Here is a 26,322-nt window from a genome sequence, read left to right as displayed (position 1 = left end):
TCAGCGGGGGTGGGGATTGTGTAGGATCTTTGTGAAGTGTCTGTCCCCTCCTCCTCTTCCTCCATGTGAGCTATCAGTTGGAGCTAATTACACATTCTTCTCCTTTGTCTAGTGTGGTTGGGCAGCAGTGGGGGCAAGTAGCCATCCTTTCTTTCTTGATGGCACCCAAAGTATGTGTGGTTTACTTACCATGGCTGTGGTTTAGGATGGGTGATTGGATACACTGTCATCTCCCCATTCAGGGGCAAGTGATAGTGCCTCCTGATAGCCAACTATAACAAACCCCTTCCATAATATGCATGATATTCCCCATTATTTTAAAATGTATCCCCCAGTTTCTTTTTAACCGCTTGCTGACCAGCGCACGCCGATTTACGTCGGCAGAATGGCACTGGTAGGCAAAAGGGCGCACTGGTAGGCAAAAGAAGCAGTGTCGCATGCGCGTGCCCACCGCGGTCTCTGTGACCGCGGGTCCCGCGGACTCGATGTCCGCTGGCTGCCTGCGATCGTGTCAAGGAGAGGAAGATCGGGGAGATGCTTTTGTAAACAAAGCATTTCCCCGTTCTGCCTAGTGACAGGACAGAGATCACAGCTCTCTGTCATCGATCATCCTGTGTGTTGAAGCCCAGCCCCCTCACAGTTAGAATCACTCCCTAGGACACACTTAACCCCTTCACTGCCCCTAGTGGTTAACCCCTTCACTACCAGTGTCATTTATACAGTAATCAATGCATTTTAACCGCTTCAGCCCCGGAAGAATTTACCCCCTTCCTGACCAGAGCACTTTTTGCGATTCGGCACTGCGTTTCTTTTGGTTGTATTTGATCACCTCTGCGTTTTTTATTTGCGCTACAAACAAAAAAAAGCGTCAATTTTGAAAAAAACGCATTATTTTTTACTTTTTGCTATAATAAATATCCCCAAAAAATAATTAAAAAAACATTTTTTTCTCAGTTTAGGCCGATACGTATTCTACATATTTTTGGTAAAAAAAAATCGCAATAAGCAATTATTGATTGGTTTGCGCAAAAGTTATAGCAAAAGTTATAGCGTTTAAAAATAGGGGATAGTTTTATGGCATTTTTATTAATAATTTTTTTTTTTTACTAGTATTGGCGGCGATCAGCGATTTTTATTGTGACTGCGACATTAAGGCGGACACATCGGACATTTTTTACACATTTTTGGGACCATTGTCATTTATACAGCAATCGGTGCTATAAAAATGCACTTATTCCCGTGTAAATGACACTGGCAGTGAAGGGGTTAACCACTAGGTGGCGGGGAGGGGTTAAGTCAGTACTAGGGACGTGTTCTAACTGTAGGGGGGACGGGCTAGCTGTGACACGTCACTGATCTCTGCTCCCGATGACAGGGAGCAGAGATCAGTGAGACTGTCACTAGGCAGAACAGGGGGGATGCTTGTTTACATCAGCATCTCCCCGTTCGTCCTCTCCGTGAGGCGATCGCGGGTATCCCCACGGCAATCGAGTCTGCGGGACCCGCGCCCCAACTCATGGAGCTCCCGGCCAGCGCGCACGGCAGGGAATTCAAATGGGACTGACAGGTACGCCCATTTGCCCAGCCGTGCCATTCTGCTGACGTACATCGGCGTGCACTGGTCGGGAAGTGGTTAAAGCACTGTTTGCTGTATAGATGACAATGGTCCCAAAATAGTGGCAAAAATGTCCGATGTGTCCGCCATAATGTCACAGTCCCGATAAAAATTGCAGATTGCTGCCTTTATTACTAATAAAAAAAAATAATAATAAAAATGCCATAAACTATCCCCTATTTTGTAGACGCTATAAATTTTGCTCAAACCAATCAATATACGCTTATTGCGATTTTTTTACCAAAAATATGTAGAAGAATACATATCGGCCTAAACTGAGGAAAAAAAATGTTTTTTATACATTTTGGGGTATATTTATTATAGCAAAAAGTAAAAAATATTGCTTTTTTTTTCAAAATTGTTGCTCTTTTTTTGTTTATAGCGCAAAAAATAAAAACCGCAGAGGTGATCAAATACCACCAAAAGAAAGCTCTATTTGTGGGAAAAAAGGACGTCAATTTTGTTTCGGTACAACGTTGCACGACCGCCCAATTGTCAGTTAAAGCGACGCAGTGCCAAATTGCGAAAAGTGCTCTGGTCATTGAGCAGCCAAACCCTCCGGGGCTGAAGTGGTTAAACACCACAAGTCAAATAGGTTACCTAGATTTTCTGCTGTTTACTGTACAAGTCATAGTCATCATGTAGTTGATACTACATATAGCACTCTTCTTTCAGCACTGCAACTGAGAGTTCTGCCTCTTATACAATGAATTGATTCTGCCGTTCACCATTCCTATCCACTCTTCTCATCTATTGACAAAACACCTAGTATGCTGTTCACTGACAAATCTGGTTAGGGATGAGCTCAGGTGGATCCAGATACAAGTCAGAACCTACCCTATGCTAGTAAGCTGTCACTTCACAATACCAATCCTAAGTGGCCAAGGCATGCCTCGCAGTCCAGTGTAAAAATGCGGCTGCAGGGTGAGGAATGCCTTGGCTGCCTATGATTGGTGGTGTGCAGCTTCAAGGAGGGATAGCTCAGGTGGGTTCAGACTAGGATCTGAACATGCCTCAGCTCATCCCCAGTAGTGGATACATTTATTTATTTATTTTTGTAGGTTTTTATACTAATTATTTAGTGCTGTTATCATATAGATAGATAGATACTGTTTGAATTTGTATTTGAAGTACCTGGCACAAACTAGCGCCTGGCAACAAGAAACGTACACATTCTAAATCAATAAGGGCTTTTTTAAACTTGCAGTTGCAGGCGGTAAAAACATGCAGTGGTGTGGGCTTTTAATTCTTAAAGTGGAGGTCCGCTCCCCGCTGCAAAAATTAAAAGCCAGCAGCTGCACATACTGCAGCTGCTGACTTTTAATAATCGTACATTTACCTGTCCTGGAGTCCAGCGATGTCGGCACCTCAGCTGATGTTTCCATCAGCTGTTGGGTGCATGCCGCCTCCATTGCGAGTAAGGGAACCCGGCAGAGAAGCCTTACGGCTTCACGCTGGGAACCCTACTGCGCTTGCGCGAGGCTCCGCTCCTATATCCTACTGGACCGGCGGCCGGGGAAGGAGGAGGGAGCCCGGGCGGTGACATCAATACGGCTGGGGCTCCTGGAAGTGGGAACAGACAGGTAACCTGCCCCCCCTCCCCCCGAATGGTGCCAAATGTGGCACCTGAGGGGGGAAGGAGTACAACGAGCGGAAGTTCCACTTTTGAGTGGAACTCCGCTTAAAAACAGGCAGTGAACTGGAAGTGTAGCGGTACTGATGCTGACTACCATCATATGCTATGGTCCTGTCACAAGTAGCATTTGTTTTGGAAAGAGGTCATCTAATTCATAACTTTCTTGATTATGATTCCCATCCCCCAGACTATGTCGGTCTGCTTGCTCGGCCTAGTAGGCAACTTTGCCTTCCGTCAAGCAACCAAGACCCTCATAGGTTTGCTGTTATTTTATGTGAGAAAAACTATTGTTTTAACGTGGAAGCAAACCGAGGCGCCCTCTTTAAACTTTTGGAAGGCTTTAGTTAACTCTGCTATCCCCCTATATAAAGCCACTTACCACTCCCGTGAATGCTCTACCAAATTTGACAAAATATGGAATGTTTGGCTAGAATCCCCCACAACTAATGCCACCCAATAACTGAACTTAAACCCTGTGATTCCTGGCTGATAGTCCCCGTGATATGATTTGAAGCTTTGTAATTGCTTCTCTCTAGTACTTCAACTAAGATTTTTGGGGCAAGTACACTTATCTCCTCCTCATTTTCCATTGTAAAAATTGTGTTTTTTTTTCCAACGATGTTCTTTCTTTTTTTGTGTACCACTCTTTACTTTTGGAAAAACCAATAAAAAGAATTTACAAAAAAAAAAAAAAGCAGTAAAGAGGTGACATAAGGACCCCTCACCATCTGTTAAATACCCTCTGAAGAATGATCCAGTGCAGATTGTATGCTAGTGTAAATGCTAGTGTAATGCTTTTGATTAGTAAGAAACTAATTTGTCTTTATTTTATTCTTCAAATTCTAGGTGTGTGAGGACCAACAATGTGAATATGGGGTATTCCCTCTAGCTATGAGCTACATACGAAAATGCTTATCTTTGTTTCCAGTGGAAAAAAGAAATTTACAGCTGCTTGGTACAGTGTGTGTCCTGCTGGCCTCGAAGATGAAAGATATGGTACCAATAAAAGTTGACACTCTAGAACTGTATACAGCTTGCTCTGTTGCTGCTACTGAAATCAGGGTATAACCTTTTCTTTCCACATGCTAAAATTGACTACAAATGTTGCAAGTCTTTCTGCTGTGTGTTGGCAGCAAATTTCAGTGTGTGAATGTGTTCAGTAATATTGTCATACTGAAATAATTACTTTCAGAGGAAATTGATCACTAGCTGGGGTACAGATGAGACAATAAAACATTAAGTGGATAGCGGCTCTAAAGAATGATGGTGAGTATAAGGAACTAATGCCATAAGCGTGGAGACTCATTGCACTGCTGATAACATGGGCTTCCTTGTAGTGATATCAAATTCCAGTTTAAAGGGAACCAGGCCAGTTGTGGGATTATAGGAAATACGTTGGGCAACTTTGGTGACATCAATGGGCTTATTTTGGTGAGTGGGTAGCAAAGAAAAGATATATTGAGCTGAAGCATTTTATTACTTTGCAGTACAGTGGTTCTCATTGTACACACATGGGTAAGTACAAACAATGAAAATACAATCAATGACTGCTGTATACAATTAGACAAAGTAGTTACCACCGCTCAAGGCTGTTCGGGTTCAAATCTCCCATCCTCCACTGTGTGAAAAAATGAGAGCTCCAGGTGCTGGCAATTGCTGTTCCAATAGTATGCGTGCAGGAGAAAAATCTGGACAGCCGCACTCCGGAATAGGCAAATAAATAAATAAAACCTTCTTTATTCAATAACGTAGCATAAAATCAGTACACGGCACTGTTGGAATAATACAGCATAACCGCTAACGCGTTTCACGCTCTTGCGGAGCGCTTACTCATAGCTATTATGAATGAATGAACTTACCCATTATGGTGCAGTTGACCAAGCAGAATGAAAAATTAAGTTTCTTGAAGCACATGATGTAATCTTTGATATTACTGCTCCCAGGCAGTTTGGGGCCTAAGTTCCTGAATGCTTACTTACAGCCCTAAATGCAAATACCACTCAGAATGGTGTCCAGCCATGTACAGCCACTGCATATTTTAGGCTGTCATTGATTTTGACAGGCTGCTGGAAGCAGGATGTACATTGCGCCTGTGCCTCCCTTGCACCTAAGAAAGCCCAGTTTTTACACTCTGCGGACCAGACTGCCTGTGTGCATGAGCCCTAAAACAGGGAGACTTAGGCTAGGTTTACACTTGTGCGATGTTAGACATCACATTTGATTTGCACCGCACTGCTGTGCAGATCACATGCAATGTCTGTGCAATGCAAATTCAGCCATACAGAATGTATGGCTGAATTTGCATTGCATTCGCTCCAAAATGGTGCAGTACTCTATTTTTGGTCTGCACTGGAATCAGATCGCTTGGGTGTTCACAACTATGCGATCTGATTCCTACACCATTTGGCAGTTCACATTGTGGTCTGCGAACCGATCTGAGGGTGTCATTACCTTTGCATTGACACCCACAGCAGTTCGCAGATGTCAGTGTGAGCCGCCTTACAAAAAGATCTGAACAAATTAATGGGGTGGGCAACTACATGGCAAATGAGGTTCAATGTAGAAAAATTTAAAATAATGCATTTGGGTGGCAAAAAATATGAATGCAATCTATACACTGGGGGGAGAACCTCTGGGGGAATCTAAGATGGAAAAGGACCTGGGGGTCCTAGTAGATGATAGGCTCAGCAATGGCATGCAATGCCAAGCTGCTGCTAACAAAGCAAACAGGATATTGGCATGCATTAAAAAGGGGATCGAGTTGAGAGATAAAACGATAATTCTTCCGCTCTACAAGACTCTGGTCCAGCCGCCCCTAGAGTATGCTGTCCAGTTCTGGGCACCAGTCCTCAGGAAGGATGTACTGGAAATGGAGCGAGTACAAAGAAGGGCAACAAAGCTAATAAAGGGTCTGGAGGATATTAGTTATGAGGAAAGGTTGCGAGCACTGAACTTATTCTCTCTGGAGAAGAGACGCTTGAGAGGGGATATGATATCAATATACAAATACCATACTGGTGACCCCACAATAGGGATAAAACGTTTTCGCAGAAGGAAGTTTAACAAGACTCCTGGCCACTCATTAAAATTAGAAGAAAAGAGGTTTAACCTTAAACTACGTAGAGGGTTCTTTACTGTAAGAGCGGCAAGGATGTGGAATTCCCCTCCATAGGCGGTCTCAGCGGGGGGGCATTGATAGTTTCAAGAAACTATTAGATAAGCACCTGAATGACCGCAACATACAGGGATATACAATGTAATACTGACATATAATCACACACACAGGTTGGACTTGTGTCTTTTTTCAACCTCACCTACTATGTAACTATGTGACATGCAATGAGGGAGCCTGCACTGGAATCGCTCTGGTTCCCGCATCGCATATTTATGTGAACCGGCACTAAGACTGTAAAAGAGGAAGGTTTTTACTTGCCATTCCTGTGGCTGGTTTGTTAAATCTTTGCTCTCCAAATGAGCTTTGAGTGCTGCTACTTTTAGGTGTTTAAAACGCTGCATCCCCTCACTGGGCAGTTTGGCTCCATCTGTTAGCAGCAATGTCACTACAGGACAGAGAAGTAACCTAGCAGCTTGCAGGAGGAACCACAGTGCCAAACAGGGAACACAATGCCTGGCTCACCAGAAAGTGTCGAATAGCAGTGCCACCTGGAGTTCTTCAAAAGAATAAAGACTGAATAAACCACCCACAGGAAAGGTAAGAATAAACCTTTTTGCTGTCTGTGTTTATTGTTATTATTATTTTAATATAGTGTCATTGGCACTTTAGTGTACAAGTTTGCAAAGATACAGTATATGCACTTGAAGACCAAGCCTTTTTGGTACTTTTTGTTTACAAGTTTAAATCGGTATTTTTTGTAAAATATGAAAGATGCTGTTAGGTCGGGTAAATGAATAACTAAATTTAAAATTGTGCATGCACGTGGAATGGCAACAAACTACAATACTTAAAAATCTCCATAGGTGATGTTTTAAAACTTTCTACAGGTTACCTGTTTAGACTTACAGAGGAGGTCTAGCGCTAGAATTATTGCTCTCACTCTAATGCTCACAGCGATACCTCACATGTGTGGTGCGAACACAGTTTACATGTGCGTGTGCGACTTGTGTATGCATTCCCTTCTGTATGTGAGCACGGAGGGATTGGGGCGCTTTAAAAAAAAAAGTTTCTTATTTATTTTATTTTTTTACTTTTACACTGTCCCTTTTATTTTTTTATTGCTTGTATTCCTATTACAAGGAATGTAAACATCCCTTGTAATAGAAATAAGGGCGACAGATCCTCTTTTTGGAGAGATTTGGGGTCAAAAAGACCCCAAATCTCTCCTTTACCTTCATATTTTTTTTTGATCTTTTGCTTTTAAAAACAAATTTTGTTTACTTCTGCCCTAGACTGGAAGTGAAGTCGTTGGTGTTGGAACTTGCCCATGGGCACTTGCTAGGAGGTCATTTAGGGGTTGGGAAAACCATGGAGAGGGTGTTGCGCATGTTTTACTGGCCCAGGATACAGAACGATATTGGGAATTATTTGTCAGTCCTGTTCTGTGTGTCAAATGTCAGCCCCACTACCCCACTTCCGAAGTTCTTTAGTGCCCTTACCCATATTAAATGCCCTTTGAGAGGATCGCCATGGACCCGGTGGGCTCACTCCCTAAGTCTGTCCGGAGTCATCAGCATATTCTTGTAATCATGGATTACGCTACCACATTACCCCGAGGCAGTTCCCTTACACATTGCATCTGCTAAGAACATTGCCAAAGAGCTGTTCATGGTGTTCAGTCGTGTTGGGATCCCTAAGGAAGTCCTTACAGACCAGTGCACCCCATTTATGTCACGAGTAACTAGGGAGTTGTGCAAGTTGTTTAAGGTGACGCAGTTGCAAACCTCTGTGTACCACCTTCAAATTGATGGCTTGGTGGAACGCTTCAATAAAACATTAAAGAGCATGTTAAAAAAGGTTGTTGACAAGGATGGGAAAAACTGGGACTGGCAAGAAGGAGACACAGTTGGGGGAGGGGAAAAGAAATTGCTGCTCACCCCTATTATGAAGGCAAAAAATAGGAAAAGGATTTCCCCAAGGTAGAGAAGTGAGAATATCAGTCTATACACATACCTCATATACAGACTGTATTTAAATAGTATTGGATATATATATTTGGAAATAAGTAGATCGTTCAGATGAATTGATCAGATGAAATTAGAAGTGAATAAAAAGGCATGGGGGTGTTTGTGTGCTGGGACTTTAAGAGATGATAGGAGACTATGTGTGCAGCATATATAATATATTGTATGTGCTATGTAACAAGGAGAAATAGATAGAGCGTGTATACCAAATAGGTAACTCAAATATAAGTAAGTGAGCAGAGATGTGAAAATAAAAAACTGAAAATAGGTGAGGGTGCCCGCAAAAAGCGTGATAAAACATGGTGTGATAAGAAATATATTGATAATGGACAGTGCATTACCTTATATCAATGTGCAAGCAAAATGTGAAAGTGCACTGTACTGCCCTTTACATTTAGACCCAAATGTGACCCGACCCGGGATTGGCCACAGGGTTTGTCAGGCTCAGTGGACGCTCATCCAAACAGAGTTGACAGTCTAAAAATATGCAAGGAAAGTAACATTGTATATGGTATCAGGCATTCATTATGTATATAAGATCAGTATGATAAACTGATCATTTCATTCAGGGCTGAAACAGTGCAGAGACACAATGCTGAAAAAGTGTACTTACCAAGTGAGAGCTGCAAGAGAGTCAAACCACCCAGAGAGAGAAATTGCCAGTGTTTGTGCTGTGAGAGCATATATGTATCCTTATTTATGGGCATATATCAATTAAGAAGGAATTCCCCGCAGGTGTGAACGCCTCCCCTCACCACTCCAATCAGTGGGAACACTGTGGAGGGCATAGCCGCCAATAGGGCAGCCCTGTGTGATCTCCCCGGCGTTCGGGACGAGCCGAAGCCCGTCCCTGACGTCATCCTCGCCGTAATCACGTGACACGCCCGCGTCACATGGCACGCACGGGGCCCCATGCATGCACAGTGACCGGGAGCATCCGAGGGTGTCCCCGAACGCCGCCGGCAAGGGAGAAAATATCCCCAACGCGACAACCAGAACCAGCCCGGATGTCCGATGCTGAAAGGGGGGGAGGAGCCAATACCAAAGGCGGCCTCCCCCCCCCCCCCCGCCGGGAAGACACATCAAAATGGCCGGCCCAGAGGCCGCGACAACAGAGCCGCCAAGTCCCAAAAGGGGGGGGGGGAGGGTGCAAGCAAAAAGAAAGAGGCATATATAGTCTACAAGGATAAGCATATACACACATATGCACACATGCACATGTGCATATATGCATATAGGGAACTGATAGTTTTTAACATTTGTGGGCAAATTAACACAGGCTCATGGATTAATTCTAGATCTATTGGCACATGAGGTATCCATATATGTAGGAAAAATTTCACATGTCTCAATAAGTTGGAAAGAAAATAATAAAGGTAATAATAAAAGTGACTATAAAAAATAAGTACGTCCTAAGACAGAGAGAGGGGGGGGGGTGATGGAAAAGATGCCCATATATGTGTCAATATGGGATTTACTGTACATGCGAACACATTGTTTAAAATCGCATGTATAAAATCGCAGCCCATCCGGGCTGTTTCTGGTTGTCGCGTTGCTTATATTTTCTCCCTTGCCGGCCATGTGACGCGGGGGGCGTCACGTGATTACGGCGAGGATGACGCCAGGGACGGGGCTTCGGCTCGTCCCGAACGCCGGGGAGATCACACAGGGCTGCCCTATTGGCGGCTATGCCCTCCACAGTGTTCCCACTGATTGGAGTGGTGAGGGGAGGCGTTCACACCTGCGGGGAATTCCTTCTTAATTGATATACGCCCATAAATAAGGATACATATATGCTCTCACAGCACAAACACTGGCAATTTCTCTCTCTGGGTGGTTTGACTCTCTTGCAGCTCTCACTTGGTAAGTACACTTTTTCAGCATTGTGTCTCTGCACTGTTTCAGCCCTGAATGAAATGATCAGTTTATCATACTGATCTTATATACATAATGAATGCCTGATACCATATACAATGTTACTTTCCTTGCATATTTTTAGACTGTCAACTCTGTTTGGATGAGCGTCCACTGAGCCTGACAAATCCTGTGGCCAATTCCGGGTCGGGTCACATTTGGGTCTAAATGTAAAGGGCAGTACAGTGCACTTTCACATTTTGCTTGCACATTGATATAAGGTAATGCACTGTCCATTATCAATATATTTCTTATTACACCATGTTTTATCACGCTTTTTGCGGGCACCCTCACCTATTTTCAGTTTTTTATTTTCACATCTCTGCTCACTTACTTATATTTGAGTTACCTATTTGGTATACACGCTCTATCTATTTCTCCTTGTTACACAGCACATACAATATATTATATATGCTGCACACATAGTCTCCTATCTCTTAAAGTCCCAGCACACAAACACCCCCATGCCTTTTTATTCACTTCTAATTTCATCTGATCAATTCATCTGAACGATCTACTTATTTCCAAATATATATATCCAATACTATTTAAATACAGTCTGTATATGGGGTATGTGTATAGACTGATATTCTCACTTCTCTACCTTTTACTTTTTTACCTTCTCACTTAATTAAGCATATACTTCTTAATACAATGTTTTTGATATATATTATAAGTATGTTTCTCAAAAATGCTCTTTTTGGGCTTCTGCTGCAGGTGTTTGCCTTCCCCCCGACCGACTGTGTGGTCCGGGTGGGGGGTGATCTTCAGTGTGACCTCTCGTAAGCCACATCACTGGCTTCTGCCCCGGCTCCGGTGGCTGTGTTGGTGGAAGCGTTATAGGACCTCTCAGGGGGGAGTGAGCAGGCATTTTTGATTTTAAGGGGCCTCTCTTATAGGAAGTTTTTCGCTTATGGGACACGCAATATTGGGTAACTATGCTATATGGAATATGATATGTTTCTTTTGGTATATGCAACCAAGCTTTTATAAGTATATTCTCATTGTATATTTTTCAAGAGACAGACCTCTGAAGAAGACCTTGAAATATATAGGTTGAAACGCGTCAGGTCCTTTTTTTCAATATTGATAATATCTATATGATGTTGTTATGGAAAATTATGTCTGTATAAATGCGTGTCTGCCTCTACTAGTTTTGTAAACACTCTATATCAGAGCTCATTTTTTTAACAATCTTTGTGTAAATGTATTCTTTGTATAATAAACATTATTCTTTTTTTACAACATTGGTCTAATATTTCAAACCCCGCTGCCTAAAAACCCCACCTGGGGAAATCCTTTTCCTATTTTTTGGGAAAAACTGGGACTTCCTGATATACTTGATGTTTGCCATCAGGGAGGTTCCCCAGTCCTCTACAGGGTACTCTCCATTTGAGTTGCTTTATAGGAGACACCCTCTGGGACTCTTAGACATAGCCAAGGAAACCTGCGAGGGGGAGCAGACACCCCACAAAAGTGTAATTGAGCATATCGCTCAAATGCAAGACAGATATGCAGCAATCATGTCAATGGTAAAACACTTACTGCAGGCCCAAGCAGCCCAACAGAAAATATATAACAGGGGGGCCCAGCTCCATGTTTTCTCACCTGGTAACAGGTCCTGGTGTTAGCCAGGAACTTGCTCTCAACAGTGGGAACTAAGTGGCAGGGTCCCTTCAAAGTAATTGAAAGAGTTGGGGAGGTAAATTGCAAAGTATATCAACCAGGTAAAAGGAAGCCCGAACAGATTTACCCCATAAACCTGTTAAAGCCCTGGAAGGATAGACTGGCATTAACTGCGAGGTCCCTCCCGGTAGTGCCTAAGACTGTGTGTTACACGCTGGCTCCCAGGCCCATTGATCGAAAGAGCCGCTCTCTGATTGGCTGGCAGTGTAGCGCGGGCTTTCGGCGTGTATGTAGCTGAGAAGGTGTCTTTGTTAATGTGCCCCTCTGATCACTGAGGTCACGATTTCAGACACCCTGTCGTATTCCCAAAAACAGGAAGCTAGAGAGTTCCTGATGAGGAATAGAGAGAAATTTTCAGAGTTACCTGGCATGAGTTCAGCATGATATTGTTACTGAACCTGGGGTTCGTGTCAAGCTCAAACTACTGAATTCCTGAAGCTAGAAGAAAGGACATCAGTGATGAAGTTAAAGGATGTTGGTGCTAGATGTCATTGAGGAATCCAATAGTGACTGGTCTAGCCCCATCGTGTTAGTCCCAAAACTAATGGCACTTGGAGGTTCTGTAACGACTTCAGGAAGCTTAATGCAGTGACAAAGTTTGACACGTACCCAATGCCCAGGGTAGACAAACGTATAGACCGACTTGGCAAGGCCCGCTATTTGACCACTTTGGACTTGACTTAAGGTTATTGGCAAATACCCCTGACTGGTAGCGCCAAAGAGAAGGCTGCATTTGTGACCCCAGAGGGTTCCTTTCAATATAAAAAAATGCCTTTTGGGTTTCAAAATGCCCTTGCGACATTTCAGAGGGCCATGGATAGGACCCTAAGACCCAACCGACGGTATGCAGCAGCCTATCAGATGATATAGTGGTACAGTGGCACTGGGAGTCTCACTTGCCCCGTGTCCAGGCTGTCCTTGATTCCCTCTTCAAAGAAGGTTTTATGGCGATTCCAAAAAAATGTGCCATTGGTTTAAAGGAAGCCTGGTATTAAGTCATTAAACCTCAAGTGAATAAAATAGAAGCCATCCAGGAGTGGCCACGTCCTGCAAACAAGAAGCAGGTCAGGGCCTTTCTTGGGATCGCGGGGTATTATAGAAGGTTTATCCCGAATTTTGCAACTATAGCTGCCCCACTGACGGACCTTACGAAAGGAAAGGGAAAGACTCCGTAATTGTGAAATGGTCCCCAATAGCAGAGGAATCTTTCCGAGTCTTGAAGAAGGCTGTTTGTGCACAGCCAGTGCTGTATTCCCCTGATTTCGACAAAAATTTTTTGGTTTAGACGGATGCGTCTGATATAGTCATCAGGCAGTAGTGTCACAGATACACAATGGGGAAGAACACCCTGTCGTGTACCTAAGCAGAAAGCTCAATGACCATGATAAAAAGTATGCAGTCATCTAAAAGGAATGTTTAGCCATAAAGTGGGCCGTGGACGCGCTAAGGTACTATTTGCTAGGGCGCCAGTTTGATTTAATAACTGACTGTGCTACCCTGAAATGGCTGGCCCAAAAGAAGGAAACTAATAGACGGGTGAACCCGTGGTTTTTGGTTCTGCAGGATTACTCCTTCACTGTAAAACACAGGCCAAGTGTTGAGATGAGGAATGTAGATGCCCTGTCCCGTGTTCACTCCTGTTGGGAGGATCTTGGTCCTCTCCCCCGGGCCAATTTAAACTCACCTGAGACAGACAGCCAGTGCTCTTGGCCTGGAATCTTCAGACAACTTCTATCTAGGAGAGCGAAAGGTTGGTAAAAGCTATTAAGCGGTGTATGTGGAAGCTGGCAAGCTGTAGGCTTGCTTGGCCTGGTAGTTAGGACCTGTAAATATTGTATAGTTAGTGCTGAGACATGGCTAGGTTTTTTTGTTTGACTATTTTTGTTCCTGTGTGTTTTTGTTTTCTGGAACCCTGTACAGCACCTGTATATAGACTTGTATATATCACAAATAAACACTGCACTGGATTTGGTATCTGTGCCTGAAAGACTGTTCATCCCAGGGAGCTTTGTACCTGCCACCTGTCCTCCAGGTTACGTTTTTTTTATATATATATATATATATATATATATATATATATATATATATATATAAATTACAGTATCTCACAACAAAAGTGAGTACACCCCTCACTGGTGGATGTTGGAGACCTTGCGCTCCTCCGCCTTCCGTTTGAGGATGCCTCACAGATGCTCAATAGGGTTTAGGTCTGGAGACATGCTTGGCCAGTCCATCACCTTTACCCTCAGCTTCTTTAGTAAGGCAGTGGTCGTCTTGGAGGTGTGTTTGGGGTTGTTATCATGTTGGAGTACTGCCCTGTGGCCCAGTCTCCGAAGGGAGTGGATCATGCTCTGCTTCAGTATGTCACAGTACATGTTGGCATTTATGGTTTCCTCAATAAACTCTAGCTCCCCAGTGCCAGTAGCACTTATGTAGCCCCAGACCATGACACTTCCACCACCATGCTTGATTGTAGGCAAGACACACCTGTCTATGTACTCCTCACCTGGTTGATTCCACACATGCTTGACACCATCTGAACCAAATAAGTTAAATTTGGTCTTATCAGACCTCAGGACATGGTTTCAGTAATCCATGTCCTTAGTCTGCATGTCTTCAGCAAACTGTTTGCAGGCTTTCTTATGCATCATCTTTAGAAGATTCCTTATGGGACCAATTTGATGCAATGTGCGACGTATGATCTGAGCACTGACAGGTTGACCCCCCCCCACCCCTTCAACCTCTGCAGCAACGCTGATAGCACTCATAGTCTATTTCCCAAAGACAACCTCTTGGATATGACGCTGGTCTGCATACCTGTCATCCCAGAAGGAAGCCTCTTCTAAAGATGATGCACAGGAAAGCCCACAAACAGTTTGCTGAAGACAAGCAGACTAAGGACATGGCTTACCAGAACCATGTCCTGTGGTCTGATTAGACCAAGAAAAACATATTTGGCTGAGATGGTGTAAAGCGCGTGTAGCAGCAAGGTGAGGAGTACAAAGACAGGTGTGTCTTGCCTACAGTCAAGCATGGTGGTGATAGTGTCATGATCTGGGGCTGCATGAGTGCTGCCGGCACTGGGGAGCTATAGTTCATTGAGAAAACCATGAATGCCAACATGTACTGTGACATACTGAAACAACATGATCCCGTCCCTTTGGAGACTGGGCCGCAGGGCTGTATTGCAACAAAATGACCCAAAAGACATCTCCCAAGACAACCACTGCCTTGCTAAAGAAGGTGAGGGTAAATAGGTAATGGACTGGCCAACCATGTCTCCAGACCTGAACCCTATTGAGCATCTGTGGGGCATCCACAAACAGAAGGTGGAGGAGCCCGAGGTCTCTAACATCCACCAGCTTCATGATGTCGTCATGGAGGAGTGGAAGAGGACTCCAGTGGCAACCTGTGAAGCACTGGTGAACTCCATGCCCAAGAGGGTTAAGGCAGTGCTGGAAAATAATGGTGGCCAAACAAAATGTTGACACTTTGGGCCCAATTTGGACATTTTCACTTAAAGGTGTATTCACTTTTGTTGCCAGCGATTTCGACATTAATGGCTGCGTGGTGAGGTATTTTGAGGGGTCAGAAAATTTAGGAGGCTGCCATTACTACCTTATCTCTCTCTCTGGTCAGTGGTAGCGCTCTACTTATTTGTCATAGCACAAGTTTCTGCTAATTATCTACACCTTTAATGTGTCAATATATGATGCACTATAGATTCAGAATATATTTCCGTTTGCTCTATTTCAGGAGTGGGAAGTGAATATACTTTATTTCTTGCACTGGGACTTGGAAATTATAATATCCCTTGACTTTCTGGACCATATTTTGGAAAGACTGTTGCTATCCACAACCAGCCGTGTCTCGCTTACAAGACATTCTCGAATATTTATGACAATTTGTGCACTTGGTATGTATTCATGATGCAAGCTGTCCAAATGTCATACTAAATTTCTATTTATTTATTTACTTAATATATAGCCGAGCTCCTGTACACTTGTTTATGATATGCCTTGTATTTTAGTTATTGAAGCAAAATATTGTTTTATCATATCTTGCCTCTTGACAGACAATAACATTGCAGCATTTGCTCCATCAGTGATTGCTGCAGCATGTGTTGCTACAGCATTGCTCAGACTAGGGCTACATCTAAACTCTGCAGAGGACCTCATTATATATTTGGCAGAACTAATTCAAGCTGATACAGTAAGTAATCAAAAACTGGAAGAGCTTTAATTTAATTGTAGACCAATGGTAATAAAGTAAAACAAAGAGCTGTTGAAATGACTAAACATGATGTAATACTTTGAACTGCTTAGCATTAGATGCCAAGAGGGTAAAAATACCCACTTATCCTGTCATTGTGGAGGACACCGCACAGTCATCAAGGCTTGGGTTGCATCATGTGAGGTTTTTTTTTTGTTTAGACCTACTCAGTTGTGTCATGTTGAAGAGGAAGAGTGGAAACACAGGTGTGTTCTGGTAGACACATATGAACATTATGAATGCTATAGCTTTATCAATCATTAGGGGACACAGGGTTAATTCTGAGACAAGAGGAATATACTGCTGCCTACAGGAGATTGTACACTTGCAAAGAAAGCTGTTAGTAAGCCAGATATAAGCCCTTCCATCATGTTTTAGTTTTATGCTAGTGTCTTAGGAGAATGCATGCCTTCTGGCTGAGACACACAAATCCTTTCCACTTGACTATTTTTGGGGTTTTATCAGGATCCGGTGTTCTTCAGTCCAAATTTTTAGCTTAATGCAGAGCCAGAAAGGTCAGTGAAGGCTGTACCTGGACCCTGCCATTCTGAAGATGTGGGTCTGGCCTTATATTTGACCCTAGAGCACTGGGCTCTGCTTGGGACGCTCTCCAGACACTTGTTTTTTTCCGTCGCATCTTGGCGAGTGTTGTGGGGATTCATTGGTACAGGGCATACACCCACCCTCCTGTGCTACTGCAAAGGCACAACCTGGAGGCCACTATGCACAGAGCCCATCTTGGGAATCGGCCTTTCTTCTCCTCTGGGACTCCAGCAAATCAGAACACACTTTGCTAAACTCCTACAAAGCATAAGCTGCAACACAACCAGGGGACCCCGAAGCCTCCAGGTGGTGGAGCACTTCGAGGCTAACCCCCACCCCCTTCTTGGTGCTATCACTAAGAATCATGAGTATTGTGCCCACTTGTGGCCCTAGCAAGCATGTCAGATCTGGCACCAGGGGGATAGGGACCATATGTACTAGACTCCTTTCAGGAGACAGTTTTTTCTCCACATTAATTTAGGGGGCAGAAAATCAGCTCTGGCAACATCCAGTTTCTCACTAACTCCTTCAAGAACTCTTTCCTCAGGGACTTTAATGTCAAAGGAGGAATTCTCAACTGCCTTTTCCACTGTGTTGGCACATCTTGTGGCTATCCTAAAGATTTTCAAAGAGATGACCTTAAAGTAGAATTCCAGGATATACCTAACTAAATTTTAAAATCCCCCATCTATTCTGACCAACCTGTGTAAGAAAGATCTGTATACTTACCTGTTTTCAGGTTGGACCAGTCACGTGATCTCCCTTGTGTCAACCAGCTGGAGGGGAAAGGAGAGCTGCGAACCAAAAGAATGTGAATGTGAGCATTTTTTTAAGTTTATCTTGGAATTCTACTTCGAAGTCTCCATCCCCACAGACGCTACCTTGTGATTTTCCCCTACCACCCTTTCTCAGGATGGATAAGGAGGAAAGGGAGGAGGCAAGGCTCAAGGAAGCAGACTCTTCCAAGACAGGCAAATTCTCTGAAGAGGATGCCCAGGTTTCTCATTCTTTCCCCTCCCCCTAAGGCTGACAAGGCTTCTGTCCAAAGACTGTGATCATTCATCCAGAGTGGGGGCACTCATACAGGAGGTGTTACTGGCCAGATTATCGGGTGAAAGCAGAGGGAAAAAAACTTGAATAAAAAAAAAAAAAAATGAATGCAGCCACCACATCTAATAATTGGTAAGCTGAAATATATTACATTTTTGGTTTTGGGTTTAATATCACTTTAAGGCCAAGCTCTATCTTTTCCTGTCCTGACATTCTGCCCATGTGTACGGGGCTTTAGGCCCCCCAAAACACTTTACTCTGTTCCTGCTGTGGATCTGGACGTTACTTGCCTTAACAAGGCATTCACTATACTGGTAAAGCATTTTAAGGACCCCACTGATCAGAAACTGAAAACTATCCAGAGTTTTGGCAGGCTCCACCTTGCATCCTGCTGTGGCTGTAGTTCTTCTTTCCCAAACCATGTCTGAGAGGGTGGGAAATCCCTTAAATGGGATCTGACCAATGTTGACATAGACCCACAGATTAATTAATAACATGGACCAGATGTGTGTGGCTTTTAACTTTATCTGTAATGGTCTGCTAGAAGCCTCCTGCCTTCTATTTCACATATTTTTTTCGTCAATACATCTATTCAGGTCTCTATGACTAAAGTGCTGGACTGAGGAACAAGTTTGCAAGAAGCATTTGCTACACGTGGTTTACCGAGGGACAGGATTTCTTCTGTTGAACTTTGGATGGTATCATCAAAGATGCCACTGGGGGAAGAGTAATCCCCTTCCTCAGCAGAACAAACCTAAGGGGCAAACTTGCTGGTCCACTCCATCTCAGAATTGTCCCATTTGCTTTACTACAGCCTTGACATCCTTATCAAGACCCTTCAAGTTTGGTTTTACAAGACCTGGCATTCAAAGTCGGCCAATCCACCAGCAAGTTCTCCTCACCATGAAGGTGCACCCCCCACTTGGGAGGATGTCTGATGGCCTTCTTGAACTTTTAGGAGTCTTACATCCTTGATGCCTGGGTGTAAGAAGTGGTGTCTTAGGTTTACAAAATTGAGTTTCGCTCTTCTTTCCTTTTTAACCTTCAGTCTTCCTGTATCCCCTCATTGCTTGGCTGATCTACATCAGGTGCTCTCTGGAATCTTGGATTAAGCAATCTTCTCCATAGTATCTGCTGCAAAACAATTTTATGGTTTTTACTCCAACCTTTTCATTGTTTCCAAACCCAAAGGAGGCATTCAAGGCCTTGAGTGTTTATTCCTGTCCATAAATTTCAGGTGGAATGAACAAGATGTTTCAGCTTTTCTTTACCAGGGAGACTTTCTTGCCTCAGTGTACATAAAATAAGCATACGTGCAAGTATGCATATTTCCAGCACATTAGCCTTTTGTTCACTCTGTGGTGGGACCTCTGTGTTTTCAGTTCTTGGCCCTTTCATTTAAGCTGTCTTCTGTGCCAAGGTGCTAGCTCCAGTGTTGACTGTTTTGCATTCTCAATGGATCTCGATGGTGGGCTACCAGGTTGTGGGAACAGTCAGTTAGGGTTCTGTAGAACTGCATCTGTAATTGTCCAGATGTTACAGAAGTGCAGGTGGATACTGAACCTCCATTCTGTCATTGGGACACATCAGTCTTGTCTGTGGACAAACCAAGTCATGTGACACCAAGGCCTAGGTTGTTGCTATTGTCTGGAGCTGGGAGAGTGGCCTAAGCACACAGAGTTGTTTTAAGAGATATGGGGGACACCAAATGTGGACCTCCTGCCCTCCAGATTCAATAATAAACTGGACAGGTTTGTATCCAGGTCCAGGGATCTGCTGGCAGAAGCAGTAGATGCACTAGTGGCTTCATGGGATCAGTACAATCTTTTATATATCTTTCCTCTTCTAAAGCTTCATTGACTGCTTTGCAGGATTGAGATGAAGGGCATTCAGGTGGTCCCTGGATTGACCCAGGAGGGAGTGTTTTGCTGACATGGTAAAGCTTTTCCCAGTCTCACTGTGGACTTTACCAGACCGTTCGGATCTTCTGTCCCTACGATCATTTACTATCCTGCTTTTCAATTGCTGGATTTAGATGCATGTTAAAGCCCAGGCTTTAAGGGACAAAGACATCTCTGAGAGTGTTATCCCTACGATGATTAAGACAAGGAAGTCTACTTTCCACAAGGACTATTAACAGATATGGAAGGCCTACTACCAGTGGCTTTCCCCCCAGGAATTTATCAATGGGACAGATCCTCTCTTTCCTGCTCCACATCTAGTACATCATGTGACAGATCATTGCTCTTGCCTTTTTCTTCCAGAAAAAGATGGATTCCTCCTCTTTGATCAAGACTTTTGCTTTCCCATATGGCTCCCTTGGTTAAAGCCCCTCTATCTACATGGGATTTTAATCAAGTCTTCTCACAGCTTTCGAAACCCGCGTTTGAACATTCCTCTCTCTGCTTCGGCCCACAAGGTAATTTTCCTTATAACTATCACCTCGGGTAGGTCAGTGTCTAAACTGGCAACTTTATCTTGCAAGGAACCCTTTTTGATCTTGCATAAAGACAAGGTGGTTTTGAGGCTTAGGCCTTCCTTACTGTTTTTTTTTTTTTTTACAAGAAAAAAGGCCTTCCTTACTTTTTAAGATGGTCTTTGCATTTTACCCTGATCAGAACATTGTCCTACCCTCTAGGGATGCACCGAAATTTCGGCCACCGAAACATATCGGCCGAAAATGGCCCTTTCGGCAAAAAGCCGAAAGAGAATTTTGCCGATACTGGCCCCCGAAAATGGGGCGGGGCCTGGGCGGGGGCGGAGCTCCGCCCCTGGTGCCGTCTTATCAGGGGGGCTTCCTATATCGTTGAAAGGGGGGAGAGCCGCCGCCGCCTGTTTGATTACAGCGCTGAGAACATCACAGCTTTCATTTCAATAGCTGTGTGTTCCCCACTGATCCGGGGACGGGTGATCTGTCTATCAAAGTTCCCCGGACAAGGGGGAGGGGCTGTATGTGACGGCGCGCAGAGGGGAACACACAGCTATTGAAATGAAAGCTGTGATGTTCCCGGCGCTGTAATCAAACAGGCGGCGGCTCTCCTCTACCTTCACTGGCTGCAATGGGGACACTGGCTGCTGCAATGGGGACACTGGCTGCTGCAATGGGGACACTGGCTGCAATACTGGGGACACTGGCTGCACTACTGGGGACACTGGCTTCTGCAATGGGGACACTGGCTGCTGCAATGGGGACACTGGCTACGCTGCAATGGGGACACTGGCTGCACTACTGGGGACACTGGCTGCACTACTGGGGACACTGGCTACACTACCGGGGACACTGGCTACACTACCGGGGACACTGGCTACACTACTGGGTACACTGGCTACGCTGCAATGGGGACACTGGCTGCACCACTGGGGACACTGGCTGCACTACTGGGGACACTGGCTGCACTACTGGGGACACTGGCTGGCTGCATCTGACGGACACTGGTGAGGCTGCATTGATCTCTTGTATCATGTCCGCAGTCTCTGACTCTGACCATGTCCCCAGTCTCTGACCTTCTCCTGTACCATGTCCCCAGTCTCTGACCTTCTCCTGTACCATGTCCCCAGTCTCTGACCATCTCCTGTACCATGTCTGCAGTCTCTGGCCATCTCCTGTACCATGTCTGCAGTCTCTGACCATCTCCTGTATCATGTCCTCAGTCTCTGACCATCTCCTGTACCATGTCCTCAGTCTCTGACCATCTCCTGTACCATGTCCTCAGTCTCTGACCATCTCCTGTACCATGTCCTCAGTCTCTGACCATCTCCTGTACCATGCCCTCAGTCTCTGACCATCTCCTGTACCATGCCCTCAGTCTCTGACCATCTCCTGTACCATGTCCTCAGTCTCTGACCATCTCCTGTACCATGTCCTCAGTCTCTGACCATCTCTGTACCATGTCCTCAGTCTCTGACCATCTCCTGTACCATGTCCGCAGTCTCTGACCATCTCCTGTAACATGTCCTCAGTCTCTGACCATCTCCTGTAGTATGTCCTCAGTCTCTGACCATCTCCTGTACCATGTCTGCAGTCTGACCATCTCCTGTACCATGTCCTCAGTCTCTGACCATCTCCTGTACCATGTCCTCAGTCTCTGACCATCTCCTGTACCATGTCTGCAGTCTCTGACCATCTCCTGTACCATGTCCTCAGTCTCTGACCATCTCCTGTAGTATGTCTGCACTCTCTGACCATCTCCTGTACCATGTCCTCAGTCTCTGACCATCTCCTGTACCATGTCCTCAGTCTCTGACCATCTCCTGTACCATGTCCTCAGTCTCTGACCATCTCCTGTACCATGTCCCCAGTCTCTGACCATCTCCTGTACCATGTCTGCAGTCTCTGACCATCTCCTGTACCATGTCTGCTGTCTCTGACCATCTCCTGTACCATGTCCTCAGTCTCTGACCATCTCCTGTAGTATGTCCTCAGCCTCTGACCATCTCCTGTACCATGTCTGCAGTCTGACCATCTCCTGTACCATGTCCTCAGTCTCTGACCATCTCCTGTACCATGTCCTCAGTCTCTGACCATCTCCTGTACCATGTCTGCAGTCTCTCTTTCAGAGAGACAGATTCCTTGTCATTCTGGTTGGACGCAGGATGGGTTCCAACATTTTTAGGTGGTTTAGGCAGACCATCATTCAAAGCTTATGGCCTCAAGGATTGGTTTTCTACTTTTCCAGGTAAGGCTCACTCCACTAGGGCTGTGATGTCTTTATGGGTATTTTGGCATCAGGCCTATGTTTCCCATGTTTGTAAGGCTGCCATCTGGTCTTCTGTTAACACATTTTCTAAGTTCTACCAGATTGACAACTTTGCTTCATCTGAGGACAGCTTCAGGCGTAGCTGTTTTTTTTGGCTGTGTTGCCCACCTCCCTCAGTTGGACTACTTTTGGATGTCCAAAAGCTTTTTATACTTTCTTTGTCCCTCACTGAATGAGAGAGAAAATAGAATTGTTGTACTCACTGTAAAATCATTTTCTTAAAGTCTTTCGTGGGACACAGGCCCCATCCCTGTATTTATAATCATGCTCTTGGTACTGCTTTGCTACTAAATGGAAACGTTGTGGTAGAAGGGGCTACCCAGGGCTTTTTTATAGTTTGTTTTGTTTGTCAGTGTCCAATCCTTCTGTAGACAGCAGTATAACTTGAAGGATTCAGACTTTATGGGTTGTTCAATGGACTCTGAGGAAAGTATTTTACAGTAAGTACATAAACCCTATTGTTCTTATCAAAGACAAGGTTGATTTCAAACCTAGGCCTTCCTTCCTGTATAAGGTTGTACTCTCCTACCACCTCAATGAGGAATTGTGCACCCTTCCTTTTTTTCCATCACCGATTCATATGAAACAGATTTCCTTACACACAGTTGATGTGGAAAGGGCTGTCAGCCTATTTGCTACAAGTTTTGTTTGAAAATTGTGCTCTGTGGTTGTAGATGGTCCCTGTGAATAGTGTCTGATCTCTGATGCAAACATCTCCAGATGGATTTGCCTCAAGCTTATTCACTGAAGCATTCTGGCACAAACTTTTCTCAGGTTTGTAAAGCTGCTAACCCTTCTTCGCTGCACACGTTTGCCATTATTCTTTGCATAAATGTGGCTGCATCAGTAGATGAAAGCTTTAGATAGATGTAAGGTCCCGCAGGTGGTAGTGTGATTTAATCACACAAAATGAAACAACATTTTAAAGATGTCTTTGCATCAGAGATGCCTTTTTATTTTTTAGGGCTACTTTTGGATCCCCTATTTATTGGAAAAATAGAGTTCTGTGCCCTCCACAATTATTTCTGAGAAAAAATGTAAAAAAATTGTACTCCCAGTAAAATTATTTTCTCTATTAAATCATATTTACATAGTTTGAAAAAAGACGCAAGTCCACTTGGTTAAACAATAGAAAAAAGTAATAAATAGATAAGACACAGTTCCCTCCCCTCTGTTGGGTGGCTGTTTTCATGTTGTTGGTCGTTTGTCACAGGTAAGATATGTTCTGGATGGTTCCTTTCTTTCTTTCAATTATTTGCTGCTTGCTAGACTTGAACCCATTTTGCATTTTCAAGGGTATAGCCAATAAATGGGACTGTGCCCTTTTTAATGCATAATGTCCAATTCTCCCAGTGGTCACAGCTATTTTCAAGGGTTGAAGAATTGTTATGTACTTCATTGAACAACTGTACTAAAGAATCAATTTTTGTGTAGTAGGGTGACATAAAATCAGTACATTTTAATTGTTGCGCAGATATTTGTGTTCCTAGCAACATATCAGAAAGCATAAACTCAGTCTGCATTGATCAGATAACAGTGGGGTTTTTTTATGTCTGAGGCTGCATTTACACCTGAGCAAAGCAATTTTCTGGAGTTTTTATTTGAGTGTTTTTGCAAGTGTATAAAGGCGTTTTTAGAAGAGTATTACAGGCATTTTAAATTTCTATTAAAGCTTCAGGCTTTTTTCACCACTAGCCGATAAGCTCATGCAGATATACTGCGGCAGGTCCGCTCTCCTGCGTGAACCTCTGTGCAAGGGGGATAGCAGGCACACGCCGCGGGAGCGTGCCTGCAGTCTCCATGTCCGTCGGCGACCTGCGATCGTGGTGAGGAGAGGCAGAACGGGGAACTGCCTATGTAAACAAGGCGATTTCCCTTTCTGCCAAATGACATGACAGAGATCTACTGTTCCCAGTGATCAGGAACAGTGATCTCTGTCATGTTCCAGTAAGCCCACCCCCTCCCCCTACAGTTAGAACACGCTGAGGGAACACACTTAACCCCTTGATCGCCCCTAGTTTTACAGTTTTAACCCATTCCCTGCCAGTGACATTTTTACATTGATCAGTGCATTTGTATAGCACTTATCAATGTAATAATGTCACTGGTCCCCAAAAAGTATCATTTGGGGTCAGATTTGTCCACCGCAAAATCACAGGTCGCCGCCATCACCAGTAAAAACAAAAAATAAATAAAAGTCCCTAAATCTATCTCGTAGTTTGTAGTCGCGATAACCTTTGCGCAAACCAATCAATATACGCCTATTTTTTTTACCAAAAATGTGTAGAAGAATATATATCGGCCTAAACTGATGAATAAATATATTTTTTTGGGATATGTATTGTAGCAAAAAGTAAAAAAAATGTTGGTCTTTGTTTATAGCGCAAAAATTAAAAACCGCAGAGGTGATCAAATACCACCAAAAGAAAGCTCTATTTGTGGGTAAAATAAACGTCAATTTTGTTTGGGTACTGCATCGCACGACCGCGCAATTGTCATTTAAAGCGGCACAGTGCCGTATCACAAAAAATAGCCTGGTCTTTAAAGGAGCAAATCCTTCCGGGGCTGAAGTGGTTAATATAGGCTAAAAAAAGCCATGAAAAAACACTCAGATTAAGCATTTTCATATGTTCCCATTGAAGTCTTTGGGGCCCAAAACACTCAATTCTGCCTGAAAAGTAGCTCATGTACTTTTTGGAGTAACAGGCACAAGTGACAGGATGCTCAGATGTGAATAAAGGCTATTGAATACAATTGATTTGTACTTGTTGAGCATTTCTGAGCTTTGAACCTCAAGCTACAAAAAAGGTTTGAACAGGGTCTAAATGGTAAACAGCCACTAAACTCATGCATAATTATGCTTCATTATTATAGCATTGTTTAAATTCTGTCAATAATAACTTGTTAGGCCTTAAAACATTTGCCCTTTAATTGATAGTTGCTTATAGTTCTGTTTCAAAGAGATTAATAAATGGCTAATGGTTTAACTTTTATCCAACAGTCTGAATTGCAGCATTGCCAAAGAAATATTGAGCCTGCTTTAAATAAAGCTGTGGAGACCTCATACAAGTATCGCATTTACCTTACTGAAACAATGCAAGAACTACCTCATATCTCAGTAGTACATAATTAAAGTGGCACTAAGGTCAATTTGACTCTTTTTAGTTTTGGATAGACTGGGTAAGAATTAGAACTTCTGTCAGGTCTTCATTGATATCCAGGTCTCTACTGGGGTCCTTCGGGGACCAGTGTAGCTGGAATAGAAAGTGAGGGGAATCTTAACTGGGGCACAGCCTGACAGGAGTTCTAACCTACTATGTTAAATATATATATTTTTTATTGTTGTTGGTGAACCTATTGTAGAGGTCTTTGTTCTTGGTGACCTTTGGAACCATCAGGCCAAGAAGTAAGGTGAATCTCTTCCAGCATGGACACAGCAGTAATAACCTGTTCTCCTCTATAAAATAAAGTTTTGGTTAAACTTCTTAAATGGCTCTTTCTAAAAATGCCATGATCTGTTCTTAGCACTGTCTTGTATAGCACTGTCTTGTATAGCTATAATTATATACATTGCAAAAAACAGAATAGGTAGTTTGTACATGGTTTTAATCACTCATTTTGACTCCTGTTGGTGCTAAGAGTGTATTAAAATCTACATGTTTATATTCACTAAAACCAACAAAAATTGGAGTGGCAAAAAAAGGGTAAAC

General features: G+C 43.7%; 1 protein-coding gene across 1 annotated transcript in view; it reads left to right on the top strand.

The window, feature by feature from the left end:
- Nucleotides 1-25,745, top strand: part of CCND3 (cyclin D3) — a 31,205-nt gene extending 5,460 nt beyond the window's left edge. The window contains exons 2-5 of the mRNA XM_073618000.1: nucleotides 4,098-4,313; nucleotides 15,747-15,906; nucleotides 16,066-16,202; nucleotides 25,614-25,745. Of these exons, the coding sequence (XP_073474101.1) occupies nucleotides 4,098-4,313; nucleotides 15,747-15,906; nucleotides 16,066-16,202; nucleotides 25,614-25,745 (645 nt within the window). The remainder of the gene's footprint in view (nucleotides 1-4,097; nucleotides 4,314-15,746; nucleotides 15,907-16,065; nucleotides 16,203-25,613) is intronic.
- Nucleotides 25,746-26,322: the final 577 nt, after the last annotated feature.

The sequence above is a fragment of the Aquarana catesbeiana genome, linkage group LG02 (genome assembly GCF_042186555.1).
Source record: "Aquarana catesbeiana isolate 2022-GZ linkage group LG02, ASM4218655v1, whole genome shotgun sequence".
Taxonomy (NCBI): domain Eukaryota; kingdom Metazoa; phylum Chordata; class Amphibia; order Anura; family Ranidae; genus Aquarana; species Aquarana catesbeiana.
The sequence above is the reverse complement of the archived record's forward strand: the minus strand, read 5'-3'. Positions and strand labels throughout refer to the sequence as shown.